Source organism: Phascolarctos cinereus, unplaced genomic scaffold, assembly GCF_003287225.1.
Source record: "Phascolarctos cinereus isolate Bilbo 61053 unplaced genomic scaffold, phaCin_HiC Scaffold_4;HRSCAF=312, whole genome shotgun sequence".
NCBI lineage: Eukaryota > Metazoa > Chordata > Mammalia > Diprotodontia > Phascolarctidae > Phascolarctos > Phascolarctos cinereus.
In genome coordinates this window covers 719,095,033-719,112,646 of record NW_027555847.1, presented here as the reverse complement: position 1 = coordinate 719,112,646, position 17,614 = coordinate 719,095,033, and the positions used below count along the sequence as shown (strand labels likewise).

At 44.2% G+C, this 17,614-nt stretch overlaps 1 protein-coding gene across 1 annotated transcript in view; it reads right to left on the bottom strand.

Annotated features, from left to right (window-relative positions):
- Window positions 1–17,614, bottom strand: part of LOC110215285 (SEC14-like protein 2) — a 32,885-nt gene extending 15,271 nt beyond the window's left edge. The window contains exons 1-4 of the mRNA XM_020996649.2: window positions 17,519–17,614; window positions 10,430–10,473; window positions 9,109–9,168; window positions 8,783–8,971 (exon numbers count right to left, since the gene is read on the bottom strand). Coding sequence (XP_020852308.1) covers window positions 8,783–8,971; window positions 9,109–9,168; window positions 10,430–10,473; window positions 17,519–17,561 — 336 coding nt within the window. The 5' untranslated portion in view covers window positions 17,562–17,614. The remainder of the gene's footprint in view (window positions 1–8,782; window positions 8,972–9,108; window positions 9,169–10,429; window positions 10,474–17,518) is intronic.

Below are 17,614 nucleotides of genomic sequence, written 5' to 3'. Positions count from 1 at the left end.
ACTACTTAAGTGAATGCTTTGCAAAAATTAATCGGAGTTGCTTCCATCCTGCCTCCCGCCTCATCAATGCACATTGGAGATAGAAAATCAAGCTGGTCTTGATTCATCAGGTGATTGGGAAATCCTAGGTCCTAGGTAGGCTCTATAGCCAAGTGAACTAGTTGTGCACAACAAACTGGCGCCCAGCGTGGGGCTGCACTGCTTCCGTGAAGAAGATACGAGAGTAAGACAGCTGCGTGAAACAGTCGGAAACGTCTGGACCAAGAAGACGCGACACCCACCTCAAGACACCGAGGTCTGTTGGAGCCAGGCAGCCTCCTTGTGAGAGGTCTCCGAATCGTATCCTATGGCACAAAACTAGGGAGAGGTAAGATAAAGTCTTATCATGAGGCAAAATCTAGGTAAACTCTCAGATAAGGAACAGAATGTTAGAGGAATATATAAAGTGATTGAGGAACAGGGGTGCTCGGTAACTCCTGAGAAAATAAGAGAGTTTCTAGATATTATTGATATAAGATCTCCATGGCACCCCAGAGAAGGGAGTTTAGATTTAGAACAACGAAAAATAGTGGGAGAACAATCGACAGAATTTTATAACACCAAAGGCCCAAAATCAGTTCCTCTGGGTACTTTCACTATCTATAATCTTATAAAAATGGGCTTGTAGGAGCTGTGAGAACAAAGGAAGCTCCCACCATGTGCCATGAGGAATTTCAAAAATTCCCCCCGTGAGGAATTTCCAAAAATCCCAAGGGGAAGTAGAAAAGAAACGTGTAGTCACAGCACTATATTGTGGACATTGTGGAGCATTACAAAGTGAAAAAGTTTCCTTTTATAAAAACCAAAACCTTAAGAAAGATTTTGCCTGATTTTAGAATACCATGAAAAGAAAAGATAAAATAAAATGGAAATAGTATTATTTCATTTGTGTAGGGAATTTCTGAGAAGTTTCTCACTTTTGGATTTTCCCTGTCATTTTTTTCTATGTTTGTCTGTGTCTGTGTGAATGATGGTCTGCGATTAATGTTTGTGATCTGTTTAATCTTTTACTGCCAGGCAGCCAAGGGCTGCAACTGGATTTTGAAATGCTGATAGTGACTCTCTCTCCTTCCCCCTCCCTAATACCAGCTGCATTCCGGGAGCGGGTGGATGAGGGAGAGAATGGGAGAAAAAGTACTTCATTATATAGGTTATATAATTTGACAAAAGGCAAGAAAGTTTAAGTATACAGGAATAAGAACAGTATGGATAGAAAGAATAATACAATCTGTTTGCAGGAATAGCAGGAATAGATGATTTGAGAGTAAAAGATTTGGAAAACTTTTGGAGAAAAAATTCTCCTTCTTTTTTGCATTCTAAAGCTCTGGCCAAAGCTTTGGGTGTAAGATTGAAAGATTATGTTGAAAAATACTCTCTTCCTTTCTCTCGAATTCCAACCCTGGCCAGGTTGGGGTGGGGGAGAAAGAAGGAGGAGATAAGGAAGACAGTTTTCCTCTTCAAATCAAAAAGAAAAGTTTTTAAGTATTGGAACACAATCTAAAGATAATTTAGTTCATTCACATTAGCAATATGCATGTTTCAAGTTTTAAAAATCTAGTCTCATTACAAATTGGTACACTTTTATGTGTTATGTCAAGCAATTTTTAATAGTTTTGATGTTATTAAAATGTGAACTAAAAGAAACTGAAAGGTAGTGAGATAACTGTGTAAATCCAGCTAAATTATTTTATCAAGTCCGGTTAATCTTGTTCTATGATGTTTTATAACTATCATTTAGAAAATCAGGTATTTCTATCTTTACCTGTGATTAAAAGAACAGCTTAGAGCTAAAACAATTTAACTATCACTCATGAAAATTACCAAAATTGTTAACTAAGTTGTTTGAAGTTACTGTTTTAAAGCTAAGACTGAGAAATTGCTACTTTATATAAATAGTTTCTAATAATTGGCTTTTTCACCAAGACAAGTTTAAATGTGGGAAAGAAAGGATGTTAAGTAAAATTTCTTATGTATGTGAGTCCTAGTAAATCTTTATTGATTATTGCACTTCTATAAAAATAATTAACTGTATCTGGCTTTAAGCCAGAATCAGGGAAGCTTACTACTTGAGTAAAAGACTCTTAGAACTATAATTAACTTTGTTTTGAGTTTGAATTCGGATATGGTCGTCTCATTAAATCAGTATTTCCCATTTTCCCTATTATGATCCATTAAGGAGAAATGTTTTTTACCAGGTGCCAAAATTTTGTTCATAACACTATTAAACTTGTTAGTCAGAAATATTCTCAGACAGAAATAATTTATTGTATGGATGATAAACTTTGCAGTTGTCCTACTACTACCAAACTTTCCTTATTAAAGCCCAAGTTTTAACAAGCTTTTCAGTCAACAAGCCTTTCAGTGTCATAGATTTATAATTACCCCTGAAAGGGTACAGAGGGTGTCACCCTTTGCTTACTTTGGGTGTATTGTTCTGCAGTCTGCAGGTATACCACCAAAATGTTACAAATTAATCAAGATTCCTTGATAATTTTTAATAATTTTCACATGACTTTTATGGATATTAATTACTTTAAGCTTGCCTAATAAATCACCACTAATCAATTATTTTAAGACGAAGTTAAACTACTAGGATAACAGATAGCTAAAACTCAATTCATTTCCCCTTAATTTGTGGGCGCGATATTTTACGTTTACTGAGAGCTGTTATTTTCTCCCGCCCACTGTTTTTGCTTTTTCTATCCATAAAACTGGCAAAATACAAAATGAAATCTAATGAACTTGTTTGGTTCCTTAAAATTCACCTGTTTTTATTATTGCAAAGAAGTCAGGAAAATTAACGATGCTTTATGACTTCCTAGCCTTTGACAGTTATTGATTTAAAAGATTGCTTTTTTACTATTCCATGACAAAAAGCCAAAAATGATACATTACATGGATGACATTTTACGTGCTCATCCCAATCCTGAAGTGTTGGAAGAAATCTTGTTAAAAATACAAAATTTGCTGCAAAGTCATGGGCTTCACATAGCCCCAGAAAAAATTCAAAAACATCCTCCAAAAATAGACCTACAAAAGTTGAAAACATCTAATGATTTTCAGAAACTTGTAGGAGATATACAGTGGCTTCCATCACAGATAGGAATTCCAAATTATGAATTGATACCTTTATATGATTGCCTTAGAGGTGATCCTCAATTAGATTCACCCTGAACACTGACCCTTGAGGTGAAACACACATTGTTGTATATTCAGGAACAAGTAGTTGGAGCACACAGAGACAGGATTGATATGCATGAAAGCGTGGAAGCTTCTATATTTAACACTCCAAAATTCTCCAACAGCAGTGATACATCAGAAACAAAGGCTTTTTAGAAATTATATGGCCTTGATAGGGGACTTAATACATAAAATTGACAACAGGTGTTTAACATTATGTGGCACACATCCGGAAGTCATACACCTTCCATTTTCTCAACAAATGATTGGGACAGCAATGCAAACAATGCCTAACTGGCAAGTGAATATCAATTTGAAACTTGTGTATGGAAAACCCTTTAAATATCATGCAATCTTTGAGAATTGGCCTTGGATACAACCTACACTTACAGCAGGTGAACCCGTACACGGGATTAACGTCTTTACTAATGCCACAAAGATGAATAAGGCCTCTATCTGGTGCCCTAAAAGAAAGGAGTTACATGTGATTGAAACACCCTTTATATTTACACAACAGAATGAATTATATGCTGTCTATTGTGCATTTCAAAAATATGAGGAGCCAACGAATATTAGCACAGATAGTAAATATGTTGAAGGAATTCTAAAACATCTAGAGACTGCTGTAATAAAAAAATACTGATAACAATATATGTCAGCTGCTTAATGCTATACAACTCATGATACAGAATAGGACAAAAAACAAATTTATGTTTTGCATGTTCGTCCCCACACTCTTGCCCCAGGACCAATTTTTGAAGGTAATGATATTGTTGATAGGTCTTTAACAATGAATGTGGAAATAGCAAGGAATAGTCATAATAAGTTACATTTATCTGCTAGGTCTTTAAGAACTTTATATGGCATAACAAAATCACAAACACGTGAAATTGTGCTACTCGTGTGCCTTTTCACCCCCCTTTCCATGTTGATGTCCATAACCCCAAGGGACTTACACCTACCACCTTATGGCAAATGGATGTTACTCATTATTCTCCTTTTGGAAGACAGAAATATGTTCATGTTTCATTGATACTTATTCAGGCTTTATTTTTGCTCCTGCTCAAGCGGGTGAGGCCGTTCGCAATGTTGTTAATCATTTACTTCACTGTTGTTCCTTCGCTGATCCACCTCAACACTTAAAGGCTGATAATGGTCCTGCATATATTTCGAGGGTTTTAAAAAGTTTTGTACTGAGCTTTCTATTAGTCACACTACTGGCCTTCCCTATAATCCTTGTGGTCAGGCCATAGTTGAATGTGCCAATCGTACCTTGAAAATGGTGCTCCAAAAAGCAAAAAGGGGGAGCTGAGGGATCCCCTTGGCATCGATTGAACACTGCACTCTACACTATAAATTATTTAACATTCGATAGTTGTAACCTCTCCCCTGCAATGAAATATCTGGCAGGAAATGACAACAGTACTAGTGACACCACTAAATCAAACAGATTCCTTTCTCCTAAGCACAATATGAAAGTTATGTGGAGAGACGTTGATGGTGTCTGGCAGGGTCCAGGGCAAGTGCTAACCTGGGGGCAAGGGTTTGTTCTTACTTTCACAGGTGATGGAGAATTCTGGGTCAGAACGAAGGATGTCCACGTTATCCATTCAGAAGGGACAAGGCAAGCTGAAAAGAAGACACAAGCCGGCCAGGAATCGCAGGAGCCGAAAGAATAAGAAGGGGGCACTACAAGAACTTTTAACCAAGCTGTGCCCCTTGTCATTATCGTCAGCAGGGATACAGAATACAGCAGCAGCAGAGACAGGAAATACAACACGATGGGCCTTCGTGACAAAACCACCATGGCCCAGACTAGGTACGTGGGCAGAGACAACACCTGAGGTCATTCTGCAAGGAAATGCCTCCACAGGTTTTGGCAAGGAATTTCATTTCATATCACCTAAGAACCGGTGTCAACACACTGTAAAAATGAACTTTACTGGTGTGGCTTTGGTGCCGCCTATTTGTGTTACAAAAGGCAATGACACCAAAGACTCCATGTGTTTACAATTATTTAATGTACCACCCATTTTGATGGGTATGTGTTTAATAACACGGTACCCCCTCCTTATACTGTTGTCTTTTTTCAATTTTATAAGGTTACTTACACGGGCATCTTGGGGTCACAGTGTGTTAATGACACACCTATCAGATGTCCAAGTAATTCAAAGCCATGCTATCATGTGACACCGATTAGCAAGAGCTTTGGGTATCCTCCTTGGTTATCTTGTTATACTTCAGAATGTCATTGTGTTGTGTTACAAAAGAATTTTACGTTACAATCCTGGCACAATTATACTAGGGAGAAAAACAATCATACTTGGGCTTTTGGTGGGTTTCCATTTCCTCAGTGGGTTTCCCTTCATGACAGAGGGGTTGAAAATCAGTTGTGGAAGGCGTGGGCAGCCTTAGGCCCATAAACATCACGAATTTGCAAGGGACCTTCCATGATAATATGACAATGCGAGCTTGTTTGACTGGTAATCATGCATTTATGTGGGGAAGAGCACAGAATGTTAATATAATGGCCGTGGATTCAGGGGAATATAATGTCACTTGTATTAATTGCAGGATGTCTGAATGTATAGGAACCAAGATTAGAGACCAAATTATTTTTGTTATTACACAACAAAAGTTTGCCTTGGTGCCTGTGAAAAGCAAAGATTGGTATGAGTCACGTTCTGATCATATTTTTGGAATAATAGACCAAAGTAATCAATTAGCAGTTGCTAGGAAAAAGAGATGTATTTCATGTGTAGCATTAGGAATTGTTTCACTTATAGCTACCATAACTGCTTATGTATCTTTATCTCAATCTATATCTATGTCAAGAAATGAAATGGTTCAAGCTGATTTTATGGATCAATTAGCTCTCAATGTATCTAAAGTTTTCAAACACAAAAAGGATAGATGATGAATTTTACCATATTGAGGGAATGAAGGAAACCATTATGAAATAGGTGATGAATTGGATATTTTAGAATATAGAACACATTTGAAATGTGATTACAGGTACAAATTCATTTACCAATGTTAAATACAATAAATCTCAATGGGATTGGCAAAGAATACGTAGGCATCTAAATGGGCATGTTTGGAAATTCTACTATTGCAGTGGATATCGATGACTTATACGAAATTGCTAAAGATATTGCAAGGGCAGCTGATAAAGATTTGATGCCAGATAAAACTGCCCAACATATACCTGATTGGCTAGATAAACTCCGTAACCCTTTTGATAACCTTGGACATTGGCTTATGTCTCTATTGTCTTCTTTGTTGCCACTATGTTCGCTATTGCTGGCCATGATGTGTTTTAGACCGTGTTTGCTCAGGTGCGTAGCTAATCAGATAAAGGACTTTGGGACTGAGCTCGATATGCTCCGTCTCGAGCAAAAACAAAAAGGGGGAATTGTTAGGGATCTATAAGGATGTAGAGGGCCACAGGCTGTTCAAGAGGTCTCACTGATGGGTGAAGGCCCCTCTCGGGCGCTGATCTTTGAGCAAAGCTCACCTGGTTCGGTGCTCCATTGTATGGATCTGTAACAATCTTTAACTCCCCTAGTTATTGTACAGTCATTAGCAGTCTATTCTGGGATTGGAGTCAGATAAGTGCACAGGAAGTGCATGCACTGTCCTTGAGCACAGCATGGGCTATACGTCATTGTAACTTGAGGAAGAGTTCCTGTTATTTTACTATATAAGTAAATGCTTTGCTAAAAATAAACAGAGTTGCTTCCATCCTGCCTCCCGCCTCATCAATGCGCATTGGAGATAGAAAATCAAGCTGGTCTTGATTCATCAGGTGATTGGGAAATCCTAGGCCCTAGGTAGGCTCTATAGTCAAGTGAACTAGTTGTGCACAACACTAAACATGCCCTCACCCACCTCTGGGACTTTGCTCAGGCCACCCCGTGCCTGCTGTTTTCCTCCCTCAGTTTCCATCTACTGAAATCCCTCCCTTCCTTCAAGGCTGAGGTCAGGTCCCAAGTTCTCCATGGAAGGAAGTCCTGCTTCCCAAAATGCCACAGAGCTGCCTAGACACTCCTTGGGTTATACTCATAATCGAGCTGCCATCATGCTTCATCCCTCGACAGAAGCCACTCTCTCTAGACACCTGCGGTCTCTCAACTACCAGTCATCGGTCTCTCCCACACTGCTCAACATTGTTTACAATCCTCTCCTCCTTCCTGGATCCTCCTAGATCCTCCTACCTGTCTGATTGCTCCTTTTCAGTCTCCTGGGAGAGGTGAACACCCATGTCCTACACCCTGTGGTTTCAAGGGCTAGGTTTCAGGTCCCCTTCTCTGCCTATGTTCTTTCTCGAGTGACCTCATCAGCTGTCATCTCTATCCATTAGAATGCAAGCTCCTTAGGACGGGGACTGTTACCATTTTGTGTCTGTATTATGAGTGATTGGCACAGTGCCACAGAGGAAATGTTTACTAAATGCTCACTGACTGACTAACTGATTTCCAGTCTCCCAGGCTTCTGTGCTCAGGGTCACACAGCTAGGAAGTTGCATAACCAGAATATTGAAATGATCACATTGACTCTGTGTCTTTTTTGAATTGATCCTATTCCTGATGAATTGATCTTGTCCCGCAACTGCCTCAGGCGTGGTTACTCATTCATTTTGTCCTGTCACTGCCCAGTCTCTGAACATAATTCAGAAATTGAGCTCATTGGGGCAGCTAGGTGGCACAGTGGATAGAGCACCAGCCCTGAAGTCAGGAGGACCTGAGTTCAAATCCAACCTCAGACCAAAACACTTGACACTCACTAGCTGTGTGACCCTGGGCAAGTCACTGAACCCCAATTACCTAAAAATACTACTAAATATAAATAGAAATTGAGCTGGCTATGATGAGTTAACCTTGGAAATCCAGCTCTCCAGTTAATTGTTGCTCTATTCTTGTGTCAAAGAAGTCTGTTACTGTTGAAGGATGCAGTGGGCACCAGGGAGTCCAGTCTAGTATCTTTACAGCACCAAGCTATCCTTCCTAGATGTCTGGTTTGCTCTCTGTCCTTGCAGGGGCACTTGGACTCAAATGAGTGTTTCTTAGTCACAGGAGGGGAGAAAGGGGCTGTTGCTTGTCCTCATTCCCCATTTCCATCCAGTCACATTTTCTTCCATCTATGACGCTAGCTTTCCTGTTCTCTGTACTCCCTCAAACTATAAACGGTATTGTTAATTTTATAATTGGGTCAGAGCTTTGCTGGGAAGCTCCGATTCTATTTATTGATAAATTCATACTTCTCTAATAAATGGATTGTGCTTGGAACTTGGTGCCTCAGTCTACCTTCATTTTTGAAACTGTTACAATATGAACACGGGTCTCCTGCTGTTAAACCCAGGGTCCTTTCCAGCTGATGCCTCCCCTCCTATACCAGGGTCACAGAAGGGAAAAAAATGCCTTCAAAGACATGTCCCTTCTAGCCATCTGAGAGCTGCTCTCTGCCTCAAGTGGGTCACGCTGAGCCCCAGGATCAGCGGGCTGAGACACAGGGATTTCTTTCCCTCTCTTTCCTCTCAGGACCCCCCCCCTTCCTCTCTCACCTTCTCACTTTGTAGCTCACATTCCTGAAGGAGGAACGTCAAGATCTGGATGCGTTTCTTCACCACTGCTGATTTACTGCTGGACAGAAGCAGCCCTTTGGGATCCAAGCAGCCAGTGGCGTCCAACCACACAGGGCAGCCCTCTCGGTCATAACCACTCAAGCCGCCTGTGTCATATAACTGGAGGGCCTAGGCACAGAGGAAGCAGCCTCGATGGCCCTCAGAGGCCCCGAGGCCAATGGTACAGACCAGGCAGCCAGACCCCGGAGGAGAGCCAGGCAGGGCTGGGGGCTGGGGCTCTGGGTAGGGGGTTGATCTAGGCTTACCTCAGAGGGCTGCCAGTTCATGATGTTGGCCAGGTCCTCTTCCTTCCGGAATACCATGTGCTACCAAGAGAAATGGGATGGTACCGAGCCAGGGCTTCCTCAAACTCAGGCAGCCCCAGGGTCGGATGTAAAGAGCAGAGCTCAGAATGACAGCAAGTCAGAGCTGGGAGGACCTTGAGACAGGGAGTGTCTGAGCTGGGAGAAATCTTCAAAAAAGGGCTTTAGAACATGGGGTGTCAGATGTGGGAGAAACCTCTGAACCTAGAATGTCAAAGCTAGAAGGAACCTTAGAACATGGAATGTCAGAGCTAGGAAGGATCTTGGAAAAGGACTGTAGAACATAAGGTGGAAATTCCAAAGGACTCAGGATGAAAAATATTCTCTCCCTCCAGACAAAGAATGGATCAATCTGAGTGCAAACTGCAGCAGACTTCTTTAAATCTTATTTTCCTTGCCTTTTTTTTTGTTGTTGTTTTGCAGCATGGCTAATATAGAAATATGTTTTGTATTACTTCATCTGCGTAATCGATATCATGCCATTTGCCTCCTCAATGGGTGAGTGAGGAATTGGAGGGAGAGAATTTGGAACTCCCAATTTTTAAAAATGAATGTTAAAAATGAATAATGGTATAATTCCCCCCACCCCGAGAACACAAGATGTCAGAGTGGAGAAAAACCTTTGGAAGTAGAACATCAGGGCTGGAAGGCAGCTGATTCACCTCCCTCGTGGTACAGTTGGGAAAACTGATGCCCTTGGAGGGGAAGTGACTTTCCTAAGGTCCCATGGCAAGGAAACAGCAGAACAATGATTCTGACCCAGGTCCTTGGATACCAAATTCTTTCCAATGCATGTGGCTCATCTAGTCCGACCACCTCATATTACGGATGAGGCAGCCAACACTCTGAGATGTGTGGCCAAGGCCAAAAAGTGGTGGGCAGAGACTGGAACCGGGGGTTCTAGCTCCCAGTCCAGGTCTCCTCCCATACCCCTGCCCCTCCCCTTGGTGTGCTAGGTCTCCCACCATGGCCCGGGCAGAGGCTACTAAGAACCATCCTGAGCATCTTCTAACTGGACACTCCCTCACTGGGCACCCCCTACCTGGGCACCCTTACTTGGGCCTCATCCCACCCTAAGAGGAGAGCTGGGAGCAGGAAGAAAGATTCTGAGCCTTTGGAAGGCCACTAGTGGGACAGGAGTATTGGCTGAAGCTGGAAAGGAAGGAGAGATGGAGGAAAGGGAAAAACTCGGCAAGAGGTGAGAAGGCCAAGGATCTGCTTGCTCTGGCCTGGGGTCCAAGAGAGTAAAGGGCTGGGGGCTCACCTTCCGGAGCATGGCCTCAGATTTCTGCAGGTCAAAACTTCGAGCTGCAAAAAAGCCAAGATCAGGCTGGAGCCTGGGGCAGGCCACCTCTGGGCAGGGTCCTCCTCCCCTCCTGCCCAGGGAGACCCAGGCCCAGCTTCTCCACCAATACCTCAGCACATCCCATTCCTCACCCCATGAAGCCTGAAGTGAATGGAGGCCTTTAGGGAATGCTGGGAGCCCTGAATCATGGGAAATTGGGTACAGGTAAGTGCCTAGATTTATACATGGGTTCTAGTGAGGCTGAAGCAAAGTCTGCTGAGTTTTCCCAAAGGAAGAGAGCCTTGCCTGGCCGTCAAAGTTCCTCCAAAAGCAAGGTCTATGGGGGAGGGGAGGGGTGACTCACTTCCTTCTTATCCAGTCTCTATTCCCCATCATTTTGCCACGCAGACTGAGGCCATGCCCTGGAGCAATGGTTCCCAAACTTCTTGGTCTCAAGACCCCTTTAAACTCTTAACCATTATTAGGGACACCCAAAGAGTTTTTGCTTATGTGATTTATATCTATCAATATTTACCATGTTAGATGTTTTAAACATCTTAGTACTATTGAGAAAATTGTTTTGATCTTGGACACCTTGCAAGGGTCTCCTGGACCCCAGGATTGTCCTGGAGGTTTGGACTTTTTCCTCTCTGTTTTATCCTGGGGCTTCACTGATCTGGTCAGTCCCTCACCTGCCTCACCGTTTCAGGAAGATCCCAGGCATTCTTCACTGCCCTCGCGACCCCCAGCTCTGTTCTCACTAGTCACCCACCTTGCTACAATGTATTTGACATATCTCCTTCCTTCCTTGCTCCTTCCCACCTCACCCCAGTTCTAGAACCGTGATCAAATGCACTGTGTCACTGCCCCTGGATGGGGCATGTCAATCTTCTCCCCTATAGTCCCATTCGCCATCCTTGTAACTTTCCCCTCCCAAGTCATCACTTCCCTATGTGTGCTGTCTGTTTCTTCCCTTACAACGTAACCTCCTTGAGGGCCAGGGATACCTTCGCTTTATTTTTCTAATCCCTGGAGCTTAGGGCAGTGCTTCATCCATAATAGATGCCTATTCAGGGCCTTTTCATTCAGTCCTTCATTCTCTGGCTTCTCTCTTTCCAACCACCTGTCTCTAAGAGCTACGTCTAGCGGGTGCGTTCTTAGCCTGAGCATGCTCATTGCTGAACTGGTTTCGTGACAGTCCTGTTGTGAGGGGATGTTTCTGTTATCCAGACATCTGTGGGAGTTCTCTCTCCAATCCAACCAATAAACATTTATGAGGCCCTACTATGTGCCAGGCTAATGATGGCTTGCCCAGATGAAAATGTCATCCTTCGCAATATAGAGGAACCAACGATTGTGATTTTCACCAACTACAAGAGGCTGCTTGCTAGAGTGGAATTATGGGTAAGTACATTGAGGCACACTCAGAGTTTGTGAGAGGGCAGGAAAGGCCAGGCAGGTGCAGCCTGAGGTGTATCCTTTATTCAGAGAGGACAGATTCCCAAGACTTCAGAGGAAAAGCCTCAGAATCCTATGGGGAGAACTCCCTGAGGTAGGCTGGGGAACTCTGAGGAATGCAATGGGAAGAAAGAAAGAGAAACAAGGCTGCTGAGGAGGGAAGAGGAGGCATTTGGACCAAAGGCACTGATGAGCTTGCCAAGGGAGCTCATCAGCCCATTGAGATTCCTAAAAGGCCTGGCAGCAAGGGCAGGCAACAGAAGGCAAACACAAAAATGGTGGCACTGTGCTCTAGGAACAACGTCAGGAGTGCTCAGAAGCAGAATAATTTTAGGCTGGTGAGAAATGCTAGGGACGAGGACGGTTCTTTTTAAAAGCAATACTTGGGGGGGAAAGGTTTAAAAAAGTGACAGACCTGCTGGTTGGGGTGGGTGGGTCAGAGATAGCTAACAACAGAGTGAATGGTGCTTCTTATGTCTTGTTTTCCTTCTGTTTTCTCCCCCTTGCCCTGGAAAGCACGGACCAGAAGGGTCAATAGAGAACTGAATAAAATCGTCGGGCAGCACGTAATGATAAGCTAGCTCCTGGTGACTTCGTGTCTCCTGGCACAGACGGCCACCATCCTCAGATACTGAAAGAATGGGCATCGGGGTTGCTGGGTCATTGTCAGTGATCTCGGTTAGGATTTATGCTGTATGAGTCCAAGGGCAGCCAAAAGACGCTGGCACAATCTTGGGCATTCCAGGAACGAGGAGGAGACACTCCTTCCGTATTCCACCTAGCTAGGTCTGCACTGGAAGTATGGTGCCCCAGTGTGGGCAGCTTGGGAAAGATGTTGATGAGCTAGAGAGAGGGTATCCACAGGAGACCCAGGATGGGGAAGCACCTGGAGCCTGGCTTATGAGCGTCATGTGGAGGAGCTGGGCGTGTTTAGCCAAAAAAGAGAAGATTTTGGTGGGGGGGGAGGTATGATTACTGTGAAAGGCTGTCCTGGGAGAGATTCGATTTGTTTTGTTTGGCTCTGGAGGACAGAAGCAGAAGGTGTCAGTCAGCCAACAAGCATTTATTGAGCACCTACTATATACCAGGCATTGTGCTACATGCTAAGGCTACCAAGAAAGGCAAAAGACAGTCCCTGCCCTGAAGGAGCTCCCAGTCTAATGGGGGGGACAACACACGAAACAGCTATAGCCATCCACAGAGGGAGGGCACTAGAATCAAGGGGGATCAAGAAAGGCTTCTCCCTACAGAAGGTGGGCTTTTAGCAGGACACGAGCTGGCTCTGCATGGGCTCCCAAAGATGTGGTGGGCTCCCAGAGAAGGGGTCAGCTTCCAGAGATGGGGTGGGCTCCCCAGAGATGGGGTGTTCTCCCCAGAGATGGGTCAGGGTCCTAGAGATGGAATGGTCTCCTAGAGATAGGGTGGGCTCCCAGACATGGGGTGGGCTCCCTGAGATGGGATGGGCTCCCAGAGATGGGGTGGGCTCCCCCACACCAGAGCTCTTCAGACAAAGGCTCAATGAGCCCTTTTCAGATACATGGGAGGGAACATTCCTGCCTGGGTCTGAGTCAGAGCAGATGGCCCCTGGGAGTCCACCCAGTCCTGAAATGCTAAGATTCCATGGTCTGCAAAGGACTTTAGATGGAGTATTTTACTTTCCCCTCACTCCAACCCTGTGAGGCAGGTGGTACTAGTGTTATTATCTTCATTTTGCAGATGAGAAAACTGAGGCCATCAGAGTTAGATGAATCACCCCAGGTCACACAGCTATGAAGCGTTCAAGGCAGGATTTGAATGGGTAGGACGACTGATTCTTCCCACTCCACTGGGGTGCCTGTCATTTTAGTAAGATCCCAATGCTCCCTGGAGCTCCACCTTTCCTCATCTGTAAAATGGGGTTATTGATGCCTGCACTCCCTACCTCCCAGGGCTGGGCTTGCAGAACTGAAGGTTCTACGTCATGTTTAAGGTGTTACACCCTAAAGAAAATGTTTTCTCTGGCTTCAATGATGAGAAAAGCACTTAGAATCCTCCAGAACAGTGAACTGCTGTTAATGTTGTGATTCAGTTCCGCCGGCATCCATCCTCTGCTCTGTCCTGGGCACAGTGGGGGGATATAGAAAAGAAATATATGAGCTGGTTCCCATAGTTCCTAGTTCTATTGAGAAGACCAGGTGTAGACAGATGAAACTGTGGAAAATCAGTGCCCAGCCAATAAGTGCCCTGATGGAACCGGTGGCTAAGACGGCAAGTGACCTCCCCAAAAGCCCTGGTCTGCCTCCCACCCTCCTGTCCTGCCCCAGTTTGCTTACTCACTAAGTAACTCTGGGCAAGCTGCTTCCGAGGTAGCCCAAGGGTACAGTACACAGAGCGATGAGCCTGGAGTCGGGAGTCCTGAGTTCAAATCCAGCCTCAGACACATAGCAGCTATGTGAGCCTGGACAAGCCACTTAACTTCTATCTGCCTCAGTTTCCTCAACTGTAAAATGGGGGTAATAACAGCAGCCGGCTGATCGTGTTGTGGAGAGGGTCAGGTGAGACAGTGATTGTAAAGTGCTTAGTATACCGTCTGGCACATGGCGGGCACTTAATAAAGTCTCGTTCCTCGCTCTGTCCTCAGTTTCTTCATCTGGAACACAAGGGGCATGCAGAATGCAGCCCATGACGTGCTCAGCTCCTACAGATTAAGGGTGTTCATTGGATTGGCCCAAACTGTTCAGGCTCCCTTAAGTCCAGCCCCTTCATCCCGCAATCCACAACAGGAGAAAAACATCCCTTGAGTGAAGGGGGGACGTAATTCCCATACAGTCATGCTCTATAGCAGCTTTTATGTGCCACCTTCATGACATGCCATCAGTCAGACCCAGTAGCATGAGAAGCAACAGCCCCCTTCCACGGATAAGGAAACTGATGATGAGAGGAGGAATTTCCTTGCCCAGCTGGGAAGAGATGCAGTCAGAACTCAGTTGGAAGGCTCTTTCCACTGGCATGCTGCCTCGTTCCCTTGACCTCAGCTGACCATCGTGGGTGTCCCCAGGACTCTGGTCCCCACGTCTGACCCAGGCCACTGCCAAAGGAGAGACAAACCCAGCCTCCTGGAGGCTCTTGCATGAAGCACATCCTGTCTCACTTGAGGCCAGCCTGTCATTAATTGGGCTGAGGAACCCTCCAATTGTGCTTCATCTTGACACCTGGGGTTAAACTTGTTTTAATTGGGACAGAGCCCAGGGACTGGAGTAAAGGGGGGCCTAGAAGCGGCAGCAAAAACAACCCGGATGTTTCAGAATCCCTACAAAGAGGAAGAGAGGGCTGAGCTGTCTGCCAACAGCTCCTTGGAATCCCCTGCCCGTGGCTCTCTCCCAGCCTCACTTTCACAGATTCAAGCCTGTCGGGGTCTTCTAGTCTGACCCAGCTTTGCACAAGAAAGCCCTCCAACACACTCCCCATCCTGGTCCCCCAGCCTGTGCTTGGAGGCTTCCAGTGAGGGGAAAGCCATGAGCACTCCACTGTGGGATGGCTCTCATTAGGCTAAATTCTGTTCCTGATGTCAGGTCTCAGGGAGTTCTCCTCAGCTTCCTCTCTTGCTCTAGCTGTGCCCCTGGAGCCAAGCAGAACAAGGCCTTCTTGTGCCTGGAAGCTCTTCCAGGGTTTGAAGACACTGATCCCATCTCCCCCACCCCCAGCCTTCTCCTCTCAGGCCAACAGTGACATAGACTCAACGCCCTTCCCCATCTCATCTCCTGCACGTGCCTTTAATTGGTCAGTGCCCTTCCTAAACCAGAGCCGAGCACCATCCTTAAGATGGGATCTGAGTAAGCCCCTTCAGGGTGGGAACGATCTTGCCCGACACGTTATTGAATGAATGAGGGATTAATCACCTCCTTTTTTCTGGATGATATGGCTTTCTTACTGCAGCCCCAAATCAACTCCTCTTTCCTGTTTGGCCACTTGCCTCCCCCATCCTGGACTTCAGACATTGGCTTTTTGAACCCAACTGTAAGACTTTACAGTTATCCCTAGCGGACATCACGTGATCAGATTCAGCCCAGTGCTCTAGTCTAGTCTACCAAGATCTATTTGGACTCTGCTATGCAGTGTGGTGTGCTAATGATCCCTCTGCACACAGAGCACACTTTTAAGTTTCCTTTGCAATATTAGCAATTTTTCCATCTCTTTCTTAAGTCTAGGCAATCAACCCAACAATAAGTCAAGCCCTGATGTGTGGTGTTTGTACTGGAAATTTAACAATTGATTCCAGTGGGTCACATAATAAAAGCTTTTCTTTGTACTAACTTTCTGAGTACCAACTGCCTATATACTCCTGAACCCAGGTCATTGCTTCAACCAAAGCCTGGAGGACAGATAATAGCAACCCTTCTCTATTTTTAACCAGTCCCGGGTCATTTGACAACCACTGCTTTGTAATAGTTTGAGGTCTACAAGTGCTATTTCCCCTTCATAACTACCTCTTCTCATCATTTCCCTTGATAGACTAACTCTTTTGTTTCTCCAAATGAAGTTTGCTATTCTTTTATTTTATCTATACATTTTCCTTTTGATAGACTGATTGGCATAGCATTTGATCAAAATGAAGAAAAACCTAAGCATATTGATTGGCATAGTATTACTATTGTAAACTGACTCTGGTACTATTGTCACTTTTATGATATTGACACAGGCTAGCTATAAGCATTGTATATTCCTTTAGCCACTTGAGTTGTTTTTTTTATTTCTTCAAGGAACACTTTGTATTGGAATCAATACAAGTCTTTTATGTGTCCCAGTAGACTGATCCCTAAATGTATTTTGTAGTTGGTTTTTTTTAATGTGATTTCTCTTTTTATTGTCATTATATTTAAAAAGCTATTGTTTTACGGGTTTATTTAGTACCTTGCAAATTTGCTAAAACTATTAATTATCTCAGCATCTTTAATGATTCCCTAGCCTTGTCTAAATAAACCACCATGTTGCCAGCCAATTAAAATAGTTTTATTGTGTATGTCTTTGCTTTTTAGATCGGTTTTTTGTAAGCATCTGATTAGGGAGTTTTGTTAGCATAAGCCTTCTATCACTTTTTTCATTTTATTGGATTGTTTGGTCCTTTTCCATTTAAGGTTATGAGAACTAGCTTTATACTTTCTTCCATTTGGTTTTTTTTGGGGGGGTGCAGATTAAGATTTGTTCCTGTTCTTTAATGGCACTACTTTATCTCTTTGGGGAAAGAACATTGGATTTAAAGTGAGATGACCAGAGGTCTAGCCCCAGCTCAGAGACTTGGGTGACTTTGGGCAGGTCATAAATTCAAAATATTAAGAGATAGAAGAGACCCTGGAAAATCAGTTTTCCCACCTGCAAAATGGGGATAATTCTACTGATCGTTCCCCTCATACCTACCTCTCAGGGTGGTTGTGAAGATCGAAGGAGATGATTGCCATCATGAAAACCATCACAACAAATCCCTTTCTGGCTACATTTTAATATTCAGGAGACACTTTCTGCACAAGCTCCCTGGGAGGCAGGTGTGTAGGGGATAATTCAGATCTTATCATCGTTGCCCCATCCCCACCCTACCCCCAGCCAGGCTATGTCTCCAAACCCCCTCCCCCTCACCTCGGAGCCAGCGAAGGAGGAAATAGTCGTCAGGGTTGGGCATGTCGGCCAGCACATCCTGGACGTTTTTTCGAAACTGAGGAGAGACAAGTGGGT